The sequence below is a fragment of the Periophthalmus magnuspinnatus genome, chromosome 16 (genome assembly GCF_009829125.3).
Source record: "Periophthalmus magnuspinnatus isolate fPerMag1 chromosome 16, fPerMag1.2.pri, whole genome shotgun sequence".
NCBI classification, from domain to species: Eukaryota; Metazoa; Chordata; class Actinopteri; order Gobiiformes; family Gobiidae; genus Periophthalmus; species Periophthalmus magnuspinnatus.
The window spans coordinates 9,119,225-9,145,345 of NC_047141.1; the positions used below are offsets into that span (position 1 = coordinate 9,119,225).

The 26,121-nt window shown below is 39.4% G+C and overlaps 1 protein-coding gene across 2 annotated transcripts in view; it reads left to right on the plus strand.

The window, feature by feature from the left end:
* Nucleotides 1-22,834, plus strand: part of scap (SREBF chaperone) — a 42,066-nt gene extending 19,232 nt beyond the window's left edge. For both annotated transcript variants that reach the window (XM_033981625.2, XM_033981624.2), the window contains exons 6-23: nt 992-1,097; nt 1,775-1,947; nt 3,305-3,431; nt 5,532-5,644; nt 6,197-6,291; nt 6,947-7,045; nt 7,323-7,538; nt 8,330-8,718; nt 10,026-10,181; nt 12,428-12,629; nt 14,472-14,587; nt 14,889-15,465; nt 16,965-17,050; nt 17,138-17,220; nt 17,925-18,091; nt 18,629-18,709; nt 18,906-19,112; nt 19,494-22,834. In XM_033981625.2, coding sequence (XP_033837516.1) covers nt 992-1,097; nt 1,775-1,947; nt 3,305-3,431; nt 5,532-5,644; nt 6,197-6,291; nt 6,947-7,045; nt 7,323-7,538; nt 8,330-8,718; nt 10,026-10,181; nt 12,428-12,629; nt 14,472-14,587; nt 14,889-15,465; nt 16,965-17,050; nt 17,138-17,220; nt 17,925-18,091; nt 18,629-18,709; nt 18,906-19,112; nt 19,494-19,739 — 3,239 coding nt within the window. In that variant the 3' untranslated portion in view covers nt 19,740-22,834. The remainder of the gene's footprint in view (nt 1-991; nt 1,098-1,774; nt 1,948-3,304; nt 3,432-5,531; nt 5,645-6,196; nt 6,292-6,946; nt 7,046-7,322; nt 7,539-8,329; nt 8,719-10,025; nt 10,182-12,427; nt 12,630-14,471; nt 14,588-14,888; nt 15,466-16,964; nt 17,051-17,137; nt 17,221-17,924; nt 18,092-18,628; nt 18,710-18,905; nt 19,113-19,493) is intronic.
* The last annotated feature ends 3,287 nt before the right edge of the window (nt 22,835-26,121 follow it).

The following is a 26,121-nucleotide window of genomic DNA, read 5'->3' on the forward strand; positions in this document are numbered from 1 at the left end:
AGAGGTCAGGAGGGAGAGAGTTCCAGAGCTGGGGAGCAGAGCAGCTGAAGGCTCTGCCCCCAATGGTGATGAGACGGGCAGAGGGGACAGAGAGCTGGAGAGAGGAAGAGGAGCGGAGGGAGCGAGAGGGAATGGAGATGTGGAGGAGGTCAGAGATGTAAGGTGGGGCCAGGTTATGGATAGCTTTGAAGGTGGTGAGGAGGATTTTGAAGTGGATTCTCTGTTTTATGGGAAGCCAGTGTAGTTCTTGGAGGATGAAGGTGATGTGGTGGGAAGATGGGGTCCTGGTAATGGTGTGGGGGATGTTTTCTTGGAACACTTTAGGCCCTTAGTGCCAATTGGGCATCGTTTAAATGGCACGGGCTACCTGAACATTGTTTCTGAACATGTCCATCCCTTCATGACCACCATGTACCCATCCTCTGATGGCTACTTTCAGCAGGATAATGCACCATGTCATAAAGCTCGAATAATTTCAAATTGGTTTCTTGAACGTGACAATGAGTTCACTGTACTACAATGGCCCCCACAGTCACCAGATCTCAACCCGATAGAGCATCTTTGGGATGTGGTGGAACGGGAGCTTCATGCCCTGGATGTGCATTCCACAAATCTCCATCAACTGCAAGATGCTATCCTATCAATATGGGCCAACATTTCTAAAGAATGCTTTCAGCACTTTGTGCCACGTAGAATTACGGCAGTTCTGAAGGCGAAAGGGGGTCAAACACCATATCAGTATGGTGTTCCTAATAATCCTTCAGGTGAGTGTATGTGTTACAGAAATGAGGAATATGTTTGGACCCCTGACAACTGTTTAAGATGAACTGTTTCTGCTTTTAAAATGGTACACAATGTCAAATGTATTATTCTATGGTAAAAAAAAACAATGATCACTTTTTATAGGTGTCGTTGTTGGTGTTTGTCTTGGTGTTAATAATGATCTGGCAGGCAAAGTCCGTTACCATTTGCTGTGTTCTGTGTTTTCCAGACCTGTTGTTTGGTGTCCCAGGAAAGTACACCGGAGTCAGCCATTACAACAAGAGGAGGGTGGTAACCTACACCATCACGGTTGTGCTGTCCAGATATGATGCAAGGTTAGTAATGCTTTCAACTAAGTTCTGCTCAGAATTATTAAGATTAGAGTCTTTGAAATAAGTTGTGGAGGTTCTGAGAATGTTGTGTCATCATGTCCATGTGTGAATCTTGCATCAGGCTGATTAGTTTGGATTAGTCATTTGGATTGTCATGATGTAATCTCTATAATTCACAATTGTTTATCCTCCTTCACGTATCTACTGTGCATTACTGAAATGGTGCAAAAAATTTTATCTTTTTAATCACGTCCAGGAGAATTGAAGAAAAGACTGAAATATGAAATGAATAACTAATACAAGAATGACATTTCAGAAAGTGCATTATATAGGCTTGGCCGTTTTTATAGATATTTTGTTTTTTTGTGGAGGAAATAATGGTACAATCTACAGCCACAGAGTGAACTGGCGTGACTGTAGCTCAGTGAGTTGAGTGCTTGATCCAAAGGTTGGGGGTTCGAATCCTTCTTTCAACATAAACATCATTGGTAGAGTCCACAGATGAATGCTGTCATTGTGTACTTGGGTAAGGCACTTAACCCAGTTTGTGTACTCTGGTGTATGAACGTGTGAATTGATGAGTGGTTCCTTGATGTAAAGCACTTTGAGTGCCTCAAAGGTGGAAAAGTGCTATACATAAATGTGATCATTTACCAACTGTAACCTGACTGTGTACCCAGCTTCCTGAACAGCCTACGCTCCCGCTTGAAGCAGCTGTACCCCTCGGCCAACTGCAGCCTGCGGGACGATCACATGGTCCATGTGCACTTCAAAGAGGAGATAGGAATCGCTGAGCTCATACCCCTGGTCACTACCTACATCATCCTGTTCGCCTACATCTACTTCTCCACACGTGAGTCCTCTCTAGATTTGATTTCAATTAAGCAGAAACCAGGGTTTTTCATTATCATAGGACTGCAAAGATTAATTGAATAATTATGAGTAGTTGACCAAAACATTTTGTGCGATTTTTTGCGATGACATTGTGATGTCATGTCGTAAATACAGGAAGTGTTCCACTGTGTTTTTAAACTCCACACCACTTCTCTAGAATCAGTTGGATAATTTCCACCCTGGAATTGCCTATTTCTACTGATAGAAAAGGTAAACAGTAGCTGTTAACTTGAAAACTACTCCTTCATGACATCACAAGGTGGAACAGAGCATTTTGAGCTTTGGTTATGTAGACAGACTAATAATAAAGGGTTACTCAAACATGTGTGAATGAAACAAAACACAACTCCAGGTATGATTTTGATGAGGTAGCCTTATAACATGGCTTAACGCTCACAAGAGTCAATTTTATGTAATTTACCTGTTGTTAAAGTATAAATGTTATTTTCATTAGTACATTTTATTCATACACCTTCTCTATTTAGAAGCCTTCAATTGCCATATTTCAACTTATATGTGGTTGATAGTGTATTTAAAAATTCTCAACATACAATAGACTTAATTGTTTGACTAGTCAAGTACAGTGGTCCCTCGCTATATAGGGGTTCACCTCTCACGGCCTCGCTGTTTCATGTATTTTTTTTTTTTAGTGCTATTTTGTGTGCTATTTTTACAGTCTATGAACGCGCTTTGTCTTCTGCGTCCTGATTGGCTAAGGTACTGTACATGGTCTACAGTCCCTTAGCCAATGTCCATCAGTCTTCTCTGTGCTGTGTCTCCTGTACTATACAGAATGTGTTCAGCCAAATTTTCATAAATGTTGGATCGCAGTGTGACTCTGAAGTGGTGTATGTTTGTGGGTTTTGTCGCGGAGAAAACTTGCAATGTCGATGAAATGTTTTACATCGCCAAATTTCAGAAACGCTTTGGGCATAAGTGTTTCTCTGCACGAAGAGGCGCCTCTGTAGATACCGCTGCAGAGGCACGTGAACAAAACATTTAAAGTGATCATCGAGAAAGAGGGATATAATATATGAAGGTTTGAACTTTGAGAGTGTTAAACAAGAGAGAAATGTGAGAAAATGTTAATGTTTGTCTGAGAAAAGTGTCTGAGAAAAAACATCTAATTGTAAAAAATAAAGCTGACTACTTCATGAATTTCTCCTATTACGATCTATTTTTAAAATGTAACCCCCGCAATAAATGAGGGACCACTATAATCAAAAAATGAATTACTGACTAGTAAGTCAGACTTACTACTGACTGACTTCATGTTCATCTGTATTGTCTCTTGTGTATGTATTCTCATTGTGCAGGTAAGATCGACATGGTGAAGTCTAAGTGGGGGCTGGCGCTGGCTGCTGTGGTGACAGTGCTTAGCTCTCTGCTCATGTCTGTGGGGCTCTGCACCCTGTTTGGGCTCACCCCAACGCTCAACGGAGGGTATGCTATACGCAACATGATCTAATGATATACCTGTTACTGTAGTACAGTGGTTTCATTTATGCATAGCAAAAGGAAAATTAAATTCTGTCAACTGGTCTCAAGATTTAGAGTGAAGACGTTTTGCCACTCATCCAAGCTGCTTCTTCAGTTCTGGTCAGAATCCTGGTGGACACTGAAGGAGCTCCCTTCAGTTGATAGAACTGAATTTTTCTTTTGCTAACCCGGACGACTGAACGATTACACAGACTTACGTTATGCATATCTAAGACATTTTGTTTGGCGAGTTTGTCCTCCACACTCATGATTGAATTCTGGATAGATCATATCCCTCTCTTTTACAAAGCATCTACCAGTTTGTTATGCTGACAATAGCAATGCTACTAATTAGACCCCCGTTATACAACCATCACTACACTAGATGGCAATTACTAAGAAAATACAGTAATACATATACAAATGATACAAAATAGGGGATTTTTATTTTAGTTTGTTACGTTATTGCTTTGCCTGAAAAGGACTGGTAATAGACTTATTCATGTTTTATTTATTCAACAGGTGCTAGAAAACCGCTAACCCTATAGTTTAGAGCTGTACAAACATGTTCTGAAATGTGATTCTTATGTTAGTTTGTCAGTTCATATTTCAGTCTTTAAGTTAATGCTTCTGGACATGTTTAAAATGTGAACTTTACACAGAAGCTTATTATGAAAATATAAATCCTAATTGTCACAAACGCAGTATTTCTAATATATCTAACAATATTTTTTCTGACATTGTTGAGCCGTACTGCTTTCTGACTGTGAGCGGAGTTGCCTCTTCAGATATGAGCTGTAACTTAGCCAGGTTGCACTACCTGTTGCACAACCTCCATGGAGATGGACCAGTTTAATGCAGCAATATTTATGTTATGAGCTTCTTCTTCCGAGCAGTTATGACCCATTGAGTAGCTTTTATTTCCCTGAAAGAAGTAAGAAAAGACAAGTTCACACGCGCACTCTCTCACACCCCCCCCCCCCCCCCCACACACACACACACACACACACACACAGGCTCTTCATGTCTACCACACAAGGCCAAAGAGTCAGTGTGTCAGTGTGCACAGAGGGGGAGCAGGGACGCGCAGGGGGTGGAGTCTGGGCCACGGGGCTAGGTAGACGACATGACAACACGCTCGGCTCGTCCAATTGCGTCCCACCGCTGAGAATGAGAAGATATTATGGCGTGACCGCAGCACATTGTTGACCAACCACTGGCTGGGACGTGCACATGCTCACGGGAGGGGGTGGGGAGGTTGAGTTCTTGGTAGTATATGAAAGTAAGAGGAAGTGGTGTGTCTGTGTACTTAAAGTTACGTCTGTGTGCTGTGCGGTGCATGTCCTGGGGTGGGGGGGATAAATAAATAAAAGCAGAGATTTGGCGTTGAACTTGTTGACATATTCATTCGGTGGTAATAATGAGGTTGGGGGGTATGTTTATACAAAGAGTCTGCCTGAGCATTGGAACTGCATAAGTGTATGAGTTAAACAAATAACGGTTTTGCCAGGAGAGATTACAAGAAAGTGTAAAAGTTTACTGAAACACACACCTTCATGCCTAAAAGATTCATTTCATTTTTGATGAAGGAACAACTTTGTAACTTTGTGGTTCTAATATATAGACAAATGCTAGGCCAGGGCAGTAAATGTTATAAGTCTTCATTATAAAGAGGAATAGCTTATTGTGATGGCCTACAATTTTTATCCCAATATAAGAGTTGGTGTTCTATCTTGCTTTAAGTTCTGCTTCCATTTCTAATATTTTATTTCTTTCATTATCAGAGTTTTTAGCCTCTGCATAGCCTCCACAGTCACTCTAGACTTTAGCAGTAAGGATCTCTACTGCTAAAGCCTGCTTCCCCTCACACCTGAGAGGGAAATCTCACAAGTATATAACAATATTTAAATTTTCATATCATCCCTCTAATATACAGATCTTGTGCTCTATTAAAAGCTATGACTCAGAATTCTGTAGGCAATGTCACAACTGTCTTTACTGAAAAGGGAAAAAAGTTGAACAAGTCCAATATGTTGGTTGTTATGTTGGTTGTTGTGTTTGCAGTGAAATCTTCCCTTACCTGGTGGTGGTCATCGGACTAGAGAACGTTCTAGTGCTGACCAAGTCTGTGGTGTCCACTCCTGTTGACCTGGAAGTCAAACTGCGCATAGCCCAAGGTACTGTATTCATGTGTCAGCTTTTATTCTATTTTAAATGAAAACTGTACTAGGGGTGGGTGATATGCCAAAGAATTTACATCATGGTTCAGAGTGGTCTATAAGGCCTTTTACTGTGAAATAATTATCTTCTTCTGGAAGGTCACACTTCAGTGTGACTGGTTAAATCCACCCCCCACTCACTCTGAGCCTGACAGAGCCTGACCGTAAGGAGGAGTGGGTAGGAAAAAGTATTAATATTTAATATAATATAGCAGATCACAGGAACTGGATCACAATTACATTTTTATCACCAAATCTCCAAGTTGTACATACATATTGGTTTTTAGTTACATATTTATATATATTTACATATTTATATGTGTGTGTGTGTGTGTGTGTGTGTGTGTGTGTGTGTGTATATATATATATATATATATATATATATATATATATATATATATATATATTATAAATATGATTGATTATAAATATATGATTTTCTTTTCCTTTTTTAGTCTAATTTTATTGCAAATGCTATTAATTGAGACATTGCTACCTTGTGTTTTCCAGGCCTAAGTAATGAGAGCTGGTCTATCATGAAGAACATGGCCACGGAGCTGTGCATCATTCTGATTGGGTATTTCACTCTGGTGCCTGCCATCCAGGTGAGCTCTAGTCTCCAGTCTGCAATCTCCATACTCCACACTCCACACGAGAGCTGCACAGTGTACTGCAATAGAGTTAAAATCACAATTTGACTTGGTGCAGTTATTAAATACAAAATACTGCAAATATTTAAATAATAGAAAGTCCTCTGCAAAGATCAAAATATCCTGTCTTTTTATAGAAAAATCATACCGGTTGTCAAAAGTATTGAAAATCAGATATTAATAATAGTTATAATATATATCATAATATAACTAGATGGTAAGTATTGATACTAAAAAAACTTTGGACCTTTTCTGTACAGTTTCATCTTAAGTTTTAACAGAACTAGTGTGAGAGCACATGATATAATAAACCAATACAATTATTTTTGTTACAATATTATCTAAAAAAAAAGAGTTTTTAAAATTATCATTTGGGTATCAAAATTACTATTAAGTCTATTCTATAGTATCGAAATCAACCCTGTAATGTAGACCTCTGTAAAACATATTCTCAAATTGTGATTGCTTGCTTTGTTTATCAATTCCAAAATTCTGCAGCCCTACCAGACACTTGCACATCTTTTCTGAAGAGTTGGTGTTGTAGTATCTGCAGTATTCTCATGTATTTGTGTTGTAGTATCGGCAGTATTCTCATGTGTTTTTATTGTAGGAGTTCTGCCTGTTTGCTGTGGTGGGGCTGGTGTCAGACTTCTTCCTGCAGATGTTCTTCTTCACCACGGTCCTCTCCATAGATATCCGCCGCATGGAGGTAAGTTTGACCTATAAATCTAAATGGTATTAAATAAATCATAGCAATTACACATTTGAGTAAAAAAATGAACTAGCTCATCTCTTGACCGTGTGGGGGCAAGATAGAAGTGCAAGTTAGTTTGGTGTTGGGGATCATAAGGGGGTCTTTTATACTCAATATATTAATATTTTATAGTAACATTCCATTGCAGTGTGTCCGCACACATTGAAATCTCCTATACAAACATAATCAAATGTATTATCTGTAATATGAGTGCTCCATCTCTGGCTTCCAGCTGGCTGATCTGAACCGTCGTCTCCCGGCTGAAGCAGGGCTGCCTCCACCAAAACCCGGGCCTCTGCGAGCTCGGGAGGTCCCCCCTCCCTCCAGGCCATCCCCCCACACCATCACCCTGCAGACCCCCCCTCTGAGGAGCTTCCCCAGGCTGCCCAAGCGACTGCGCGTAGTCTACTTCCTGGCTCGCACTCGCTTGGCTCAGAGGATCATTATGGTGCGCATAATGAATGAAGAGAAGGCATTATGTTTTATTTTTATTCCTTTGAGTTCTCACTCATATCTATATTTGAGGAACTGTCTGTAGCCTGAGCTCTTACAGTTTAAAAAAGATATTTTAATCACATCTGAACCTGAGTTACCAGGCCCTTAATCTGCAGGATTTCAACATTGAAACTCGCAACCCGAATGAGAGACTTTTGAGGTTCATTCTGCTTTCTGATTGGCAAATTATAACATAAACAAAACTGGAAAAAAGACAACTTTAAAAGATAAAAAGACTGCAGTAGAATTTTAAACTGAGAGGGGCTGCCAATTTCAATACTAAACCCAAAAAGACTCTCTGATCTGAATGCTCACTCCCTAAATCCCAGCACCTGCAGCCGATCAAGAATCAGTGCTGGTCCAGGACTAAACAAGGACTAGATAGGAGGACTGACCTTCACCAGACCTGAATCAGGACTGATGCAAGACTAAGCCCTCGGTTAGGCTCATAGTGAGCAAAAAGGAGCATCAACTATGAGCTATTAGGAACCAAAGAAAATTTTTTTTTTTTTTTTAAATCTTTTTGCGCAACATGCGATTAATTATTATTAAGCATGTGGTTAATCGCAATAAAACATTTGAATCACTGCCCAGCTCTATAAAAAAAGATCACCCCAATCCAACAAACACTCCTGGCCTATAGAATGGTGGAAAAGAATAGAATAGACTGTTGCTCTCTTAGTGATTGTTGCTGAATGTTGTCTATATGACTAACTATATGATTTGGCCTGTTTCCCTGGACAGGCTGGTACAGTGATCTGGATCGGTATCTTGGTGTACACTGACCCGGCCGGGCTGAGGACCTACCTGGCAGCGCAGGTGTCAGAGCAGAGCCCACTGGGAGATCCAGGGGGAGGCGGCCTACCCCCTCACCTTGATGTGGCTCCTGTATTCCGTGGCGCTGATCCAACCAGCACCCTGGGCGTTCACCCCCCTCCGGAGCCCACCCCTCTGCCTGAAAACCAGTCCGAGGGCCATCACGCCGCTCCCAGGCTCGCCATCCTCTCCCACTCGGCCCCTCCAGCTGTGCCCCAGATCACATGGGGTGCGGAGGATGAGGAGGGCTGGAGGAGGCTGTCCTTCAGGCACTGGCCATCGCTGTTTGGTTACTACAACATCACTCTGGCTAAGAGGTTAGAAGTTGTGGTTTTTCATTTGAGATCATATGAGTTTTACTGTCACATTGAAAATTTAGTCTTTAAAAAGTTTAACAGTAGCAGTATATTTGTCCTTCAAATATTTGAAAACACATTTGATGCATACATATGAAATATTTCTATTACAATCATTGGAAGAAACATTATTATTGGACACAAGGCTCCCACTCGTGTTCCCTTTTCTGTTTCTGCGTTGATTATCCTGTTGGTTCAGTGTTAGTGTAAAAATATATACAGACTTGAAAGTAAAAGATTTGATTCTTTTAAAAATGAGATGCACATCCAACCGTTCACGTTAAGGAACTGTTCAAAAGAGCCGACTCGTTCACAAATGTTACGTCGCTAGCCAAGACAAACAGCTGTGACAACCTGAAACCAGACTGGTACTAGCGAGTCTAAACCAAGATTAATTTTTGTCTTTTTTTTTTTTTTACTTTGCCTGGGATCCAGAATACTCACTTCTTCAATGCTTTACGGAGATGTGAGTCTGGTCACAGCTGAATCTCCCTGTGGGTGTGATTGACAGGTGGACTAGTCAATTGGGGACACATATTGTCTGTCCGTATTGGAAATAATAAAGGAAAAAAAATGTGTCACAGGGGGCGGAAAAATATCACAGATTTCTGTAGAATTGAGCAAATGAGCAAAGCACTAAAGTCTGTTAATCTAAACTGAGATAAATTTGATTTTATATGTAAATGATGACCAATGAGCTCCTTCATTTCACACGTGTCATTGATTGCACGATTACGTTCGACCAGGCTTGAGAAGCAACGGAGGATGCGGGGACCAGACTGATATTAATCTGTATGAAAAATACAGATAGAGATCATTCTGGATTTGCCAGGCAAGTCTAGACTAGGTCTACTCTAAATTATGATTAGAGCAGACCTTAACCACATCTTAAACAATCCTAAATAAGGTCTGAACAAGCACTGAAACAGGACTACCCAGGTTGTAAATATAAATTACATTACAACATCTGGTTCAGTTAATGCTAAAAGCACAGTACAGTAGACAACCACAACAGAGCTAACTTTACTGTTCAGTGCACTAAGAACCAACTCAGCTTTGTTACTACACACACCTGTTTGCCCCTATGTCACGGTCGCAGGTTAAGCTCATTCAAACAGTGAAGCCTGGGAAACACACTGTCCAAACTTTAGTCCTCCAGTGCTGCTGCACGTGTTGTGCCTCTTTAACAAGCAGACTTCAGAGCACTTGGCCTGTGCCTGAGCTCCGACAGGTGTTGTAACGTGCTGTGTAACTCTATCTGCTCCCAGGTACATCAGTATCCTGCCCGTGATCCCTGTTACTCTGCACCTGAGCCCCCAGGAGGCCATGGATACCCGCCACCCACAGGACACCAGGCATCCCCCTCCGACCCCTGCCCCACCTAAAGTGTCCCAGGACCTGCAGGCTGACATCACCCTGTACAAGTCAGTGCTAACCCACACAAACCAAGTTATACTTTTAAATTTGATGGTTTTCTTTATTTTCCTGACTATTACATTGTAGATTCTCACTGAAATCATAACAATTATGAATGAACACATAGGGAATGTAGTAAACACAAAAGGGTGTAATAACTAAAAACATATTTTACATTTTAGATTCCTCAAAACGGCCACCCTTTGCTTTACACACTCATGGTATTCCACTAATGAACCCTGACAAGGCACATCTGTGAAGTGAAAACCATTACAGGAGACTTCATCATGAAGCTCGTTGAGAGAAGGCCAGGGGTTTGTTGTAAATTGTTTTGATGGATTCAAAATATATAGGTTGTGAACCTATCATGTTTGCTGTCAATAAAGCTCTTTTTTCTTTGCTACATAAGTCCATATATCTTTCGTCATATATTTGATGTCTTCCATCTATATCTAAAAATGTAGAAAGTAGTAAAAATAAAAGAAAAATATACCAAATGAGAGCTTTTCCAAATATTTGACTGGTAGTGTAAATACCAAAATGTTTGTACCATACGAATTAAAGTCCCATAGTGATCAGGTTTAGAAACTATGCATTTACTTTCAATTCAGGGGTCAGTTGGAGGTCATTGCCAAATACCATTGTATTATCTGATAACAGACAAAGGGTCAGGTGAAAGTATCTTTTGCCCTGAGCTAATGTACTTACATAATATTTAGGCGTACTTTTTTATCAATTCTCAACTGAGAAACATGTGTATATCTAGGCCTGTCACAAGTGCAATATCAGTACCTAAAATGTAGACAATACATGATACTATCAAAACAAATTTATTCCACTAACACTATATAGAAAGCAAGATTTTCTCATTTCAATTTTTATTTGTTATTAGAAAAATAGAAAGTTAAATAGAAACTTGGGAACTCTTTCCACGGAGATAGATGAGTTTATGCCATACTATCAAATATTATAAAGGAACGATATTTCCAAGGAAACCAGTAGGAGGTCACCCTCCTCCAGGACTAATAAGAGTCAGGCCTGCGGAGATGCAAACCTGATCACAGTAAGGATGCGTGTTTATGTTTTTCAGTGCAGTAAAAACATGTATATTTGTTTATTGTTTATGGGTTATTATTATTTGATATGAGGTCGAAGTAAAGGCCGGGTGAATAGTTTCTAAACCCACACCTTCATTGGTATGTCTCCTCCAGTGTTCAGTTAGTGCACATGCTCATAGGGCTTGGATCATGTCAGGACTCTTCTGACCTTGACAGTGGGTTGACTCATGTGGAGATAACCCTGAGACATTTAGGCCAAGGTGAAAGCATTGCTAACTACTCTGCAGCTGTAACTTTACAACAGCTGTTGTTAAAAGATAAGATACAATTAGGCTGAAAATGACAGCAAATTGCATTCAGGTGAGAATTCTATGGTAGAATTACTTGCTGTTTAATTCTCAGGTTGCAAATGTATTGACCTGGTTTATGGTTAATATCTCTAATTACTGGGCCTTAAAACATGAGGTTCAGAAAGAGGTGCCATGTTTCAACCTCAAAGAAGCGATTGTTCAGTTGAAAGGACTTTAAGACAGTCCCAAACAATGGTGATTTGGTTTAACATTTGTAGATTATAATTTAATATTTCTTCAAAAAAGCAGTGAAACTTCATGAAGTTGCCCCTCCATCTGAAATGATGACATTAAGTTCTATAACGTGAACATAACCTGTGAACATCATGACTGATGCTGTCTGGCAAATGCAGCATATTAACAGACTGTGCTAAATATTGGGATGTAATATAGCTTTGTTTGGTTTTTTGGGTTTGTTTTTTTTTAAGATTAAAAATTTTTAACATTCTTTGAAAGAACATTTCACATCACTCCAAATTCAGTTTTTCATAATTATTATTTTATTATTTGCATGAAAGTAAATAAAAATGACCAAAGTTGTTTTTCTAGCAAACATGGCTACCCAACACTTAACTTTAACACTTTTAGGTGTCAGTAATTGCACCTGAGCTTAGTAGAAGTCTATAATGAATCTGCTTATGTTTAAAAGTTGATTTCTACTTGAATAGCTTTAACCCATGTCTTAAAAAATCAAATCAAGTTTTTTTTTTCTAAAGCACATTAACACAGCCAAAGCTTACAAAAGTGCTGAACAACAAGAACAATAAAAATAATAATAATATAGGTATTACAAATAAAATTTTAAAACATGTTCAGCCCTTTGAACTGTCTCTTGCTTGTGTTCAGGGTGGCTGCGTTGGGTCTAGCGGCTGGAGTCCTTCTCGTCCTCCTGCTCTTTTTTCTCTACCGCATCCTCTGTCCTCGTAACTACGGTCAGAACGGAATGGCCACCGGGAGGCACCGGCGAGGGGACCTGCCCTGCGATGATTATGGCTACACCCCTCCTGTCAGCGAGATCTCCCCCCTGCTGCTCCGAGGCCACAGCATGGTGAGCTAATGCTAACTCTGACATCAGTCATGCAAAATCTTAACCTTAAAAAAACGTATCGGCCTTTAAGGAGGGAGTATTATGCTACATCCACTTTTGGGAGCGTTCTATCATGTTATACCGTTGTTCCCTCATCAACAACATGCCTGAAGAGGTTTTATATACATGTTTGTTATATATACATTGTTATATACATGTTCCATACATGTTTGACATAATCTGGCAATCTCTCCCATGCACTATTCAAACCTTCCTTGTGGTTAGCAGAATGATTCTGACGAAAGCTCAGCTGAGTCTACGTCATCGATGCTCCCTCAGAACAATTTTCCATAAATATACAAAGGCATGATACAAAACAACACACTACAACTTCACAAACTTCAAGCAATGTGCAGTAGTTTCATTTGCAAAATGCATGGTCATTGTGTTGTGATTGCGCTCTCAAGGGGGAGTGAAGGGAGCAAAAACTAAGAGTCTAAACTCTAAACTAAACTGACACTGACAACATCGTTTTCTATTAATATAGCATTTTCAAAACGATAAAAGTTAACATGGTGATCTAGGTATGTTATGTGTTAGAGCAGTGGTTCTTAACCTGGGTTCGATCGAACTCTAGGGGTTCGGTGAGTCAGTTTCAGGGGTTCGGTGGAGGTCAAGACACGCACCCGACTCATACGATTAGCGGACTGTGAGCGTCTCCAGATGCTGGCCGTGTCCCAATTCGACAAATGCACCCTTTGATGTGCCTATCGAAGTACCTGCCTGACTTAAATGAGGCATTTGAACGGCATAAAAACATAAAACGACATTAAAAAAAACGAAGCAAAAGAACAGACTGCTGTGAAAATGACATGAGAGTGGCCAAGGTGAAGCCATGCATTTCTGAACTGGTCTCTCAAAGGCAACAGCAGAAGTCGCACTGATTTGCAGTAAATATTCATTATTATTCTTGCCTGATGGAAATTAGGTGATGGGTGTGTCTTAAAATGTTAAAAATAATAAATAGCATAAATACAGTAAGTTCATTATTGGAATACATAAGGTTAAAAATTTAAATGATTTCAGTGTGGTAGAATTAAAAAAGCCCAAGTCTTTGTAAAAAGGTATGTATGTAATGTAATGTTGTGAGTTCATGCATTGTACTGGTTTTATTCTTTGAACACAGTGATGTTAATGTACGGTTCATTTTGTGCACCAGTAAAACATACATATGTCTTGAATTTGGAAAAATATATATATATATATATATATTTCAATAAAGAAGGGTTCGGTGAATGTGCATATGAAACTGGTGGGGTTCAGTACCTCCAACCAGGTTAAGAACCACTGTGTTAGAAGTTTATACTCCATAGAACTTTAGTTAATCATGTTAGTATTGAGGTGTATTCATGTTTTTCAAAGTTCATATATTGTGCAGTATTTCGGGCCTATTGAAGTAGCATTTCAGTCAAAACACATTCTTTTGTACACATGGACTAATGAAATAAAAAAGTATCAGTGATATCACAGGGCTTCTCCAGATGTTGGGATTGGTCTGATATTGAAAATTTTGCTGACGCCAATATTTTTTTCTGCTCTGCTCCAGTGTGTGTGCACTGGGGGAATTCCTATTTTGTCCTCATTGCATCAGTTATGTCTTTTTGAACAGACTCATGAGTAAAAGGAAATAGAAGAGAAATTAGGCTAAACATATTGCTGTTTTTGTGAACTTAACTATCACCTAAGTTTGTGGCCGTAGCCACAGCTGCAAGACCAACTGGATATATCTGTATTGGCTCAAAATGACAACATAGAACGTCTCCGTAATGTCCTTGAAGTGACTCCTGGTTCTCTGTGGTGCAGGACATCGAGTGTTTGGCCAGTGATGGGATGCTCCTGGCCAGCTGCTGCCTCGCGGGACAGATCCGTGTTTGGGACGCCCAGACGGGGGACTGCCTGACTGTCATTCCTAACAATCCGTGAGTCTATACATGTTGTCTTTACTTCAATATATACATGTAAACATGGCCATTACTTTGCTTATTATTTTCAAATGCTGATATCGATAAACCTGTGATTTGTCAAGCATAGATACAGGCCACTAATTCTGGGAGCATTACGAACTGAGATGTACAAAATACTGCACTGTATTGTAATATTTTAGTCCAGTGTTACTGGATTAAATGCCTCAGGTTGGTTAACTATTCCAACCTATTGATTAAAAATATACATTTTGAGGTTCTTGATTATTATGTTAACAGTATATTTTGTGTGGTGTAGGCTGAGGCGCAGCAGTAGCAGCAGTGGGTGTTGGGAGCAGCGTGACGGATGGGACAGCAGCACCACAGGTCCAGAGTCGGAATGCCTGTGCTCCGAGGCCCAGGATCTGTCCCTGGGAGGGGACGTCCCCTCTGAGGACGAGGGCTACCCGGTCAGGCGGCGCTCCACCCCGGTCCGCACAGCCTTGTTCGCCGACCAGCCCGACCTAACCCCGCTAATAGACACTAACTTCAGCTTCCAGCCCACCACCAACTCCTCTGCCTGCCCCTCCTCTGACCCCTCCACCCCGCCCGCAGGAGGCTTCGATTTCGGGGGCCTGGTGGAGCGGGCCTACCAGGAACACGAATCGCCTTCCCCCTCTGCTTACCCCAGTCCCTCATCAGCCTCGTCCTCCCCACCCACTGGAGCGAGCATGCTGCTGCAGAGGAGAGCCAGCCTGGGGGAGACAGCCTCCAGCCCTCCCACACAGGACAGGGCACTGATGGGAGGGGCGCAGGCCGACTGGGACAGTTCTGTGTGGGCCATGGACCTCCGGGGGAACCTGATCGCAGCAGGGAGGAGCAACGGCAAACTGGAGGTAAATGACACTGGCTGCATCACATACATTTATTATTTTATGATATCGTCAATCACTATATCCACTCTGCAATAGCACAGGGTAAGACATGTGTCAATACAGGTCCTTAAAGGTGCGGTACCTGATTTTGACTTAAAACTTGAAAAACAGAACAAGTTCATTTTAAGCGGTTTACAGGGGTTCAGTTAGTTATTCAACACTTACCTTATGCATTCTGAGCATCCTAGTTATTCACAGTGATGAGTTTTTAAGCACTTTTTAGAACTCAACAGAAACCAGAGCGGAGTTTTGATTTATAATTCGATAGCATACAGCGGACATATTACCACGCAAGTAAACTGGAATCAACTGCAACACAGAGAGTACAGTCAAACGTAAGTGTTAGTAAATCCAACAGAGAGTGTCCTTCAAACAGGCAATTCTTAATATGACAAATCAGGCTATGAACAACCGAGGAATGAATATCTTATTTAATATCAGCTTAAATCTCTTCCACTTTGTGGAATCAATAGGTGAAACAGGCTGGGAAAATAAACTCAGAAATAGGTCTCTCAAAGAGGGATTAATTTAGATTCAGAAATGCAGAAGACAGAGTCGTTCACATGCAGAGCTTGAGTGTCTCTCTTGGCTTATCAACAATCTAGCAAGGACTAAATGAAGAGAGGGAGTATATATAGACTACCCTGGGCTGATTAGGAAATTAATGGAAGCTGCAGGGAAAAACAGGGAGGTAGCAAAACAAGGACAGCAACAGGATGGGAAACTGAGCTGGACTGGGGATAAACATGAAAACGGGCAGAACTGACACATATGAGGCAATCATTGTGGATGTAGTCTAAAGGCTCATTTTGCTCTATGTTTGAGGCGCATTGTCCTGTCTGTCATATGGTCAGTTGGGGGCAGCAGTACTAGCAGAACTTTTAAAAAGTGACTAGAACAAGCTGCTACACTAATTAAACATTTCTCATACCTCATTTTCTTGGCTTTTCCCACCAAATACGATCTAAAAACTACCGTGGGCCTCTCCATGTTAGTTTTTTTCCTGTTAGTTTTTTTTAATCTATTTCTTCCTTTCTAATTAGATGCAGACTGTACGCAGCAGGCTTATTTTGACCTAAAGATTTACTTATACAGCATACTTGGGCAAGACACATTTTGCTCAAATAAATGGACAAAAATGGGTACAGGCCCTTAAACGAGTAATCCAGTTCCCGGAAGTACAAATCTAAATGTGTAATTTCATGTAAAATAAAACAATGGCTTAAAATATAATTATCATTAAAATATGTTATTACAGGGTTTTATGTGGTGTTCAAGTTATGAAAGAAGTTTTAGCATCAGATCAAAATTAATAAAATGCTTTAACACCTGTGGTTAGTCATACAAACATTTAGTTCTTTAAATCTAAAAGATACTCAAATACAAAAACATCTTTTATCAATTGCAAATTAAATTCATTCTCTTGTTGACTGACTTGTGATGTCCTGGCTCTGGTTCAGTTGTGGGACGCAGTGGAAGGGACGCTGCGCTGCATTAATGACGATGGAGTCTCTGGAATCACAGCACTGGCTTTTCTCAACAACAGGTTTGAAACAGACATTTCTGGGTTTTTTTTATTCACCTCATAATTGGCTGATACATGTTAATGTGTTGATGTATTGTCTCATTTCAGAATTGTCGCAGCTCGTCTAAATGGGTCTTTAGATTTTTTCACTATTGAAATTAATAAACCTCTGGGGCTCCTACAGTATAGAGGTAATTATATATTTTTACCACATATAAAAACATCTTCTGGATTGGAGCAGAAATGGCTTGATCTTAAAATCTTGTCCTACTTTTCAAATCTTTAAAGTGCATATGGCAGATTAGAAAACATTATCAAAAAATATTTATGATTTTACTAAACTCTTGCCTAGTAGTTGTGACATATATATGTAATTACAAAACTGCTATTTACCGGCAGTCAAAACTGAAAAGATTGTATTCAGTGATGATGTTTAGCCTATTGTCCACTGGGGAAGCCTTAAACTTTGGTCCTTGTGACTGCAGTGAGCAATGCAATAAAGTGGGGAAAATAAAAATTGATTTTCTTCCAAACAAATTGATTTGAATTTCAAATTTGTTTAATTGATTTAATAGATTTTTCTGCCTAGACTAATTCAAATAAATGGCAACACATTTATTTTGTTAAATGAAAGTTTAAAGAGTTTAAAATGCATTCCTTGTGCATAAATTGTTTCTGCATTTTGGATGATTTTTTTGGTATTGATGACTGATGCTAGGTAGTTGTTCTGTTTTGAAACTCACAGCTGCTGCTTGTAATTTTCTACTTTCCTTCTACATTTTTTCTGTCACTGTGAATATGACCACAGGTACTGTCACTGTACACTGTCATATGTACTTTTTACATTTTTCCTATGACAACCAATCCATAAATGTGTGCTTGTGTATATTTGCAGGTGCCCCGGGCCGTGCCGCCCTGCCCGCTTCGCCCTGTTACAGCAGTGAGGACGTGCTCAGCTGTCAGCTGACCCGCTCAGTGCAGTGTGCCCATCAGAAGCCCATCACTGTGCTCAAGGCTGCAGCAGGGAGAGTGGTGACCGGGAGCCAGGACCACACTGTCCGGGTAAGTCCCAAATATGAAATGTTTTAGCATAAGTAAAGACACAGAGCTTGAAGTCCCCTAAAAATAATATATTATCTTGTTCGCAAAAGGTCACATAGTGCACCATTTTAAAAGTGAAGGATTTTCAGTAAATATCCACTGCCTGGCCAAAAAAAAATTCGCCACCTGGATTTAACTAAGCAAATAGGTACGAGCCTCCTATTGGACCTGTATATAGTTACTGGCCAGGTTATTCCATCAATGGATTTTTTCTGCCCTGATGGCACGGGCATATTCCAAGATGACTATGCCAGGATTTTTTTTTTTTTGAGGAAAATATAGTGTGTATTCATCCATAGTATGTTTTACAATAAGATTATTACATTTGAAATATCGGTTTGCATTGTTGTTCTAAAGTCTCTGTTTAACCTTTAATAATAAACCATATTATCTATACAAATATGTACTTTTAGGGGTTGTGTATAAAGATGTATGTAACATAAATATGAATGAATAATGTGGCTTGTGATCACTCTTTGTTAAACTATTTGTTGACAGGTTTATCGCCTGGAGGACTCCTGCTGTCTCTTTACTCTCCAGGGGCACTCTGGAGGAATCACAGCTATTTATATTGACCAAGTAAGAAAAAAAAAAAAATTACAAACATGAATACTCAAAACAGTGTACAATTCATATTTAGTGACCAGCACCCTCTGCACACTCTGGTGCCAGGCTACGTTTGTAGCTGAACTGAAGATAGTTTTTTCCTCTTGTCTTGATCATATACCATAAAATGCGTGTGTTGATTGTGTATGCTTTTTAATCTGTTCTTCAGACTATGGTCCTGGCAAGTGGAGGGCAAGATGGCGCCATCTGCTTATGGGACGTCCTGACAGGAAGCCGTGTCAGCCATGTTTACGGTCACCGCGGCGACGTGACCTCGCTGGTGTGCACCACCACTTGTGTAATCAGCTCTGGACTGGATGACGTTATCTGTATCTGGGACAGAAGCACGGGGATCAAGATCTACTCCATACAACAGGTGGGACAAACAATTAAATGAGCTACATGCAGTGTCGTCATAATGCAAACATTTCAACACTTAATATTTGGATACCACAATGATGATTCATATGGCACTAATGTGTCCAAGATGTACTTTGTGTAAAAGTCTCTCCATGGCCTAACACCAAATAGAGCTGCTTTAAAGTCTATTCTCTGTGTTAGTTTCAGTGTAGTTGGCTTCTCCTTTCAGACAGATATAAGGCAGTGACTTACAAAACTCTGAACTGAAGAAGCTACAAATGATGAGTCACAAACATATTCACTCTTAAAAACAGATTACACGGACATGAGCAAATAAAATCATGTACTGATTCATGCCAACCAACTTGTTATTCGATCTCTTGCTTTCTTCTCTTAGGAGGTGGGCTGCGGGGCAAGTCTGGGCGTCATCTCAGAGTCCCTGCTGGTGACGGGGGGCCAAGGCTGCGTCTCCTTCTGGGACCTGAGCTACGGGGATCTGCTGCAAACGGTGTACCTGGGTCCCAGCGGAGACGGCCAGGGCGTCAGGCAGTTGCTCGTGCTCGACAACGCCGCCATCGTCTGCGATTTTGGCAGCGAGCTCAGCCTGGTTTATGTCCCCTCTGTCCTGGAGAAGTTAGACTGAACGCTATGACGTCAGCAACCGCCAGGCGGAAAAAAAAACATTCTACTATCTGATTGGATCGTTCGCAATCAGAGTTTTGGATGCTTGCAGGCAGCTATTTGGTGCGTGGAAGGAGAGCGGTGCCTTTGGCGGTTGATGAACGTTGCTTATCGACTATCGGAGAGTGTCCTAGGTAGTCCCATATTTCGCTATTATGTTCACTGGTATTCTGCAGAAACAATAGTACAATGAAATAGTTGGTAATGGACATTCTAACCAAAGCAACCATTGTGGAGGTAATCTAAAGGCTCATTTATGCTCTTCATTTTCCTCTATATATATATATTTTTTTTTTTTTAATCAATTTTCATTCTGATCAGCTCTCTAATGGACTGGTGGGACTGGGACCCTCTGGTGGGTGTTTAAGAGAACGCATCCTTGAAATTGGAGACATTTGGAACCAGTGTTGTCACAATACTAAACTTTCAAACTCAATTTTTATACTAAGGAATAGACTAGATACTCAATACAATTCCTATACACGATGATAATAAAAAAACACAATTTATTTAGACAGTAGAATGTGATTTTCAATATTTCCAACATAGTACCTTCTTTTATATTACCAGATGGTCATATCTGTGTAGTCTCTTAGTCGTCCAGTTATGTTCCCTAGTGGTCCATGGGGTTATATACAAGTCTATGTGGTCTTATACTTGTTAAGCTCATTCTAAAGATATTCTGGAAAGATTCATTTCTGTCCTGTGAATGTGACTTTTATTTTTAGTATTTATACCTGCTCAAATGAGTATCTAGTTTTGATGCTAGTTTTAATCCGATTTTTGATCCTTTTGACAACCCGACTTGAGAGCGCACAGATCTGTTTACGTACTAAGTTGAGCATAAATAAGCCTTAAGCTTGAAATGTTTGGGACCGCAGGAGAGGATCTGCAAGCAGGTGCCCTACATGCTGCCATTGCGCACGGACCATTTTCTGTTCAGAGATGGAAGGGCTCTGTCTTCCCTAATATTCCTGCTGTTTTTTTAGCAGTACCACGCAGCAACGAGGGGGCAGCGAGTCAAGAGGAACAAGTGTACAATGAAACGTCCAGGGATGGATGTGTGAACGGTTTATTTATTGGGGAGGTGTTTTTGAATATATAGGACTTATCCAAGGAGCTCATTTGAAAACTAAAGAGATTACAGCCATTGCAGTAGTACAACAGTAGTAGCTGTGACATTTAAAAATAAAAAAAGGAAAAGTTTAACGGTAAAATGCTCATGTTAAATTACCACATTTTTACTGTGTTACTACATAAAAACACTACCTGAAAAAAAAGCTAGTTCATTTTAAACATTTCGTAGCAGTACAAAGTTATTTACCTTATGCACTGTAATTATTCACAGCAATTTGTTTACAAGCACTTTTCACAACTCCGAGACTACAACTACCATGCTAACACCCACTCCTGATTATCGGACAACAAATGGTAATAATTAGATGCAGACAGTGCACAGTGGACGTTTTTAATCTAGACTACTAGTTTAAAATAACAAAAAAAAAAAAAAAAACAGGAGTGTATGGTTCAACATTTAGCTGCTATATCAATCTTACTCAAAGTATTATACAAGCCTGCAGCACGTACTTTTCAGTTGATGTGACCAATAGCCTTGTAGGGACAGGTGATTTTCACAGCTAACAATAGTTCTAACAGTGCACAAATTAATGTTGTGGCACTACTGCTGTAAATGGAACTTTAATTCCCTCACATGTATTTATTTTTCTATGTCATTCATTCAGAGAAATACAGGTCTTATAAGGAGTTGGCCTATTTGTTTACGGTTTTAGTTTTCAAATGAACTCATAGCTTGGACTGATTACTTGGATTTGGGGTGTTCAGAGGAGATGTGACGGGGACTATGGCTGCATATAGAACAGTAGATGGTGCATTTTGTCTATACAGAATAAATGGTAATAAACATTAGAATTGCAACATCCAATATCACTGTAATAACACCTGCACATTTCCATATAAAGATTCTTGTAGTTTTCATTGGTAAAGCCTTTAACATTGAATGAGGTGGTAGCGTAGAAATCATTTCAGATCTACTGTTCTGTATCCATCCTGCAGAAGGAGCTTCAGCTGTACAGCTCCATGTGGCTACCTCCCTTTTCCAAACTGCTTGTATTTCAGTATACTGACATTATTGTGTTTACGTTGGCTACTGTATTTTTATGCTAAACTGTGCCCTTTAGAGATTTCTTCCACAGCATATTATTGTACAGATTCTTCATTCCTTTCAGTTCTATTTCAACAAAATGTTTGCGACCATTTCGCTCTACAACCTGCTGCCTGGTTCATAGTAAAAATGTGAACAAGGATATTCTTTGAGTAGACACAGATGAACCACAAATCTAGTGCTTTACTTTTAGATGTATATATATTCATACATACTGTATGTGGAATAAACATTTGGCTATAACAAGCAGCCGCTAGCAATGCTCCTCAAATTTTTACTATACAAATATTTTAATATTGGATATTTACTCATGTCTGGAGTAAAAAACTAGCCTAGTAAAATCTCATTCACTAAAATAAAATCTCATTCACTAAAATAAAAATCAAAGTCGAAAAATAGGCCATACATGCTATTTCTCTTCCAAAGTAGTAACGTGGGATTTATTGCGTTAAATTACCAAAAGTATGTTGTATTTTGTTAGGAGCATAGGCCTACAGTTTACAGCTTATGTGATAGCCATAATAGTTTCATTTTGGAAAGCTTTTTAGTTCTGTTTACATATTAATAAAGAAATGTATGAAAAATGTCAAAGTTTCACGACAGAGCTGTGTAGTGTCATTTGCTTGCAATTGCTAGCTCCTAAAGTTAACTGGAGTCAAACATGAGCTGTAAATTTCAGCTGCTAGACGTTATTTAACTTTTTTTTACTAATCATTAACGCTCAACAAAAAAACAAAAAAAAAAATGTCAATTTGTCATGAAAATTGTACAATTGTGGTTTCTGTGAAGGCACAAACAACAGAATGTACTTCAACCTCAGCTATGCTGAATGTACAACCATGTTCAAACAAGTGCTGCACCGTTAGCACTGAGGCTAACGCCATCGCAGGCACAAATCAATGGCTTGAATAGAGAAATGTGAGTTATTAGAAAAGCGCTAGAAAACGCACACTGCTTATGCACAGCCCATGGTTTGACCGAGATAAAACGTACCTCTTGCATAATTAAACTATATCCAACAGTTGTTTTTTTTAATTTTTTTTTATTTAATTATTAAATGTAACAGAAATTGTGCTTTATGCAGTTTAACTTGTATTGTTCATGCGTTTAGAAATGTACAAAATTGTGGCCATATTGTAGCCTAAAATGTAAAGTAATCAAAACATTTTACAGATATGAAATTTCTATTAATGTAATTGTAAAGATAATGTATAACAGTTTGGTGCAACAGTTCATGGGTTTCCTGTTATATGCAAAAGGATTTTTTCAAAATATAATTTTCAAAATTATATTTATTAATTATTATTTTCTAAATATTATATCTTTTGAATAGGGCGCGTGCACTGAGGCACTTGGCTAGTTCCTGGTTCTCCTAAAAAGTGCAGATCTGCTTTTCCCGCTCCATTATTCTCCATAAGGATTTAGCTGAGTCAGGCTAAAATAAGTCATTATTTAAATATCAGAACTCAGACAGTGAGTTATAGATGGATAATCACTGACCACATCTTAAGACCTTTGCTAGAATGTACATCCTTCACTGAGGAAATGTCTGTGTTTATAAAAGTAGGTATTTGTGTCTCAAAGCTAATGCTAACCTAATCTAAATCTCAAAAGGGAACATAAAATAACTAAAATGCCAAGCCAATTGTTTTTGTATACCAGATCATTCAGATTGTAGCTCTATTTTAACACCAATAAATATGAAGTTTAATTTATTTAAATACTTTTGTTAACACAGAGGTTTTGTCTGGTGTAGTATTGACATTGTAGTAAAGGTCTTAACATGTCTGATTATCCATCTATAACTTGTCCTCTGCTGCATGGATCTTTTTGAGAGAACAGGAACAAGCTGGGCAGCTCTGTGAATGGGGCCTATTCAAGATATAATATTTTGTATTAAATTGTTAATTGCTATAGTAACAGTCCTAATTTTTCTTCATTATGAAACCCATGGATGGACCTTTAAACACTACGCTTAATCAGTGGTCTTAATGGTGATGAGTATACTTGTACTATGAAAATATTACAGGCTGAATATTACAACTACTGAAATGTAAAAACTTTATCTTGGTGAAACCTTGTGCCGTCTTTGACTTAGCAGCCATTTTAATTTATTAACTTTTGTATCTTCTGTACACAGTGAAAAGCTTTAGATTTGTTTGTTTTTTAAGCTAATGGAAGTCTATTTTCTATGGGGGTGGTGTGGGAATCTCATTTTGGCCTCTTAATGAATGTGTAAACTACAGCTTTGTCTTATTTAATATCATTGCACACCGCAATTGTCATTTTTGCCTGGTGCCTATACAGTGAGTGACCAATATTCATTATCATTGTAAAAAGTCTTGGTGAATTCAAATTGCAGGTTCCCCTTAACCTACGCAGGCAGTAGCGGTGGAGATATCTTTTGTAACATGGAAATATTTGTACTAATTTTCAAATAAAGAGGCTTTGATACAACTGCACAATGTCTACAGCATTTATTTAACTTTTTTTTTTTTTACAATATTTGATTAATTTGAATTACCACAATCTTTTGAAATTGTCTAATATTTACAGCGTTTAAAAAAGACAAGTGATGAATGTGGTGAATTGTATGTACTGTACAGTTAGTCGGATTTTCGTTTTAGTATCACAGTTGTAGAAAAGTATGCAGAAAGATGAGCAGCTAAGAGTGAGCTGAGCGTGTTAGCTTTGTGGTTTCAAAAGATCTAATGACAACAAATGAAAAGTGCTTGACTGTCACATGGTTCCAGCTACTCATTTATATATTATGAACTGTAACTAAACGTACTTGTACTTTATAAGCACATAATAGTGCATTGTCATAGAAATAAGCTAAGTAACTTTTCTGGTGGAGGATGCGACCTGCTTACAAGTCACCATGGAGACGCTACTGCTTTACCTTGATTGTTTCAAAGTACAGCATTAAATTTCTCCATCTCTATGAATATGTACAGGTTAGATCTGTCAAAGTAATTTTTGAGCAAAAGAAACACCTGAAATGCAAGATATACAAGTTTAATGTCATACTGTGGAACATTCCAAGTAAACAATACCATCTCTATGGAGACAAGGAAGCAGCAGACTCTCCACCAACAACTCAAACTACAACTAAGTATATTAATGACTGGTGTAGGCACTGTAGGTGAAGGGTCTTGCCACTGACACAATACCTAGGTGAGGTCAGAACCTGCAACCATACCACTACAAGGCAACAGCTAAACAGACTATGCTAGAAAATAGTCGCCATTCGTTTTGCCATCTCACTCTTTGTAGCCTACACAGGACAGACTACAACTTAAAGGGAATGCCATGAAGTGGTGGAGCACTGATGGAGCAAAGCTGGCATCATGTGACAAAAAAGTCACCAAATATCAACAGAGATATTAGCCCCATTCACACACGCAGCCTGACCCGGGACTGTCCCTGCATTTTGCCAGAACAGGGTCATGTGTGAACGACACCAGAACTGATTTCCCTGCATTTTTGATCTGGTAATTTCCCAGTTACATTATCAGGAATGTGTAGGGAAGGCTTATGTGTGAATAAAGCCATAAAACTGCCAGTATCAGCTCTTGGTTTCCTTTGTTACGAGGTTGGTTTCTTGCCAAACGCCAGGTGTCAGGTTATCTATGAACAGAGCAGACCCGGCAATGTTCTGGGACTAGTGCAAGTGTCAATGTTGGTCGCTGCTGAGTGCACTGCCATTTTTCCCCCTGGTAATTTACTGGGAAATATGTGTGAATAGGGACACAAGTGCATAGTGAAGTGAAACCAGACGCCACAAAGAAATGACAAACTAATGATGTACAAAGCCAAAGCTAGCGTCCGGTCAGCAGGCACGTAATGGAGCAGTCACAGCTCCAGAATGATCAGGGTGGATAAAAAGCAACAGACAGCAAAGAGGAGTGGGCCAGGATGACATAGGCCTGTACACTTTCATTTTTCTGGACATGTTGGTTTTGTTTTATAATTTAACATTTATGTATGTAACTTTTTGGAGGTGGCTCATCACCTGAATAATTCCTTGGAAATAGAAAGTTATAACCATACTCGTAAAATGTATCCATCCCATGGAGAATGTTCCAAAGTTTATAGCCAAAGGAACAAAATTTCTATGGAAACAAGCAAAAGAACTCCCTCCTTCAGACCAAACAAGAGT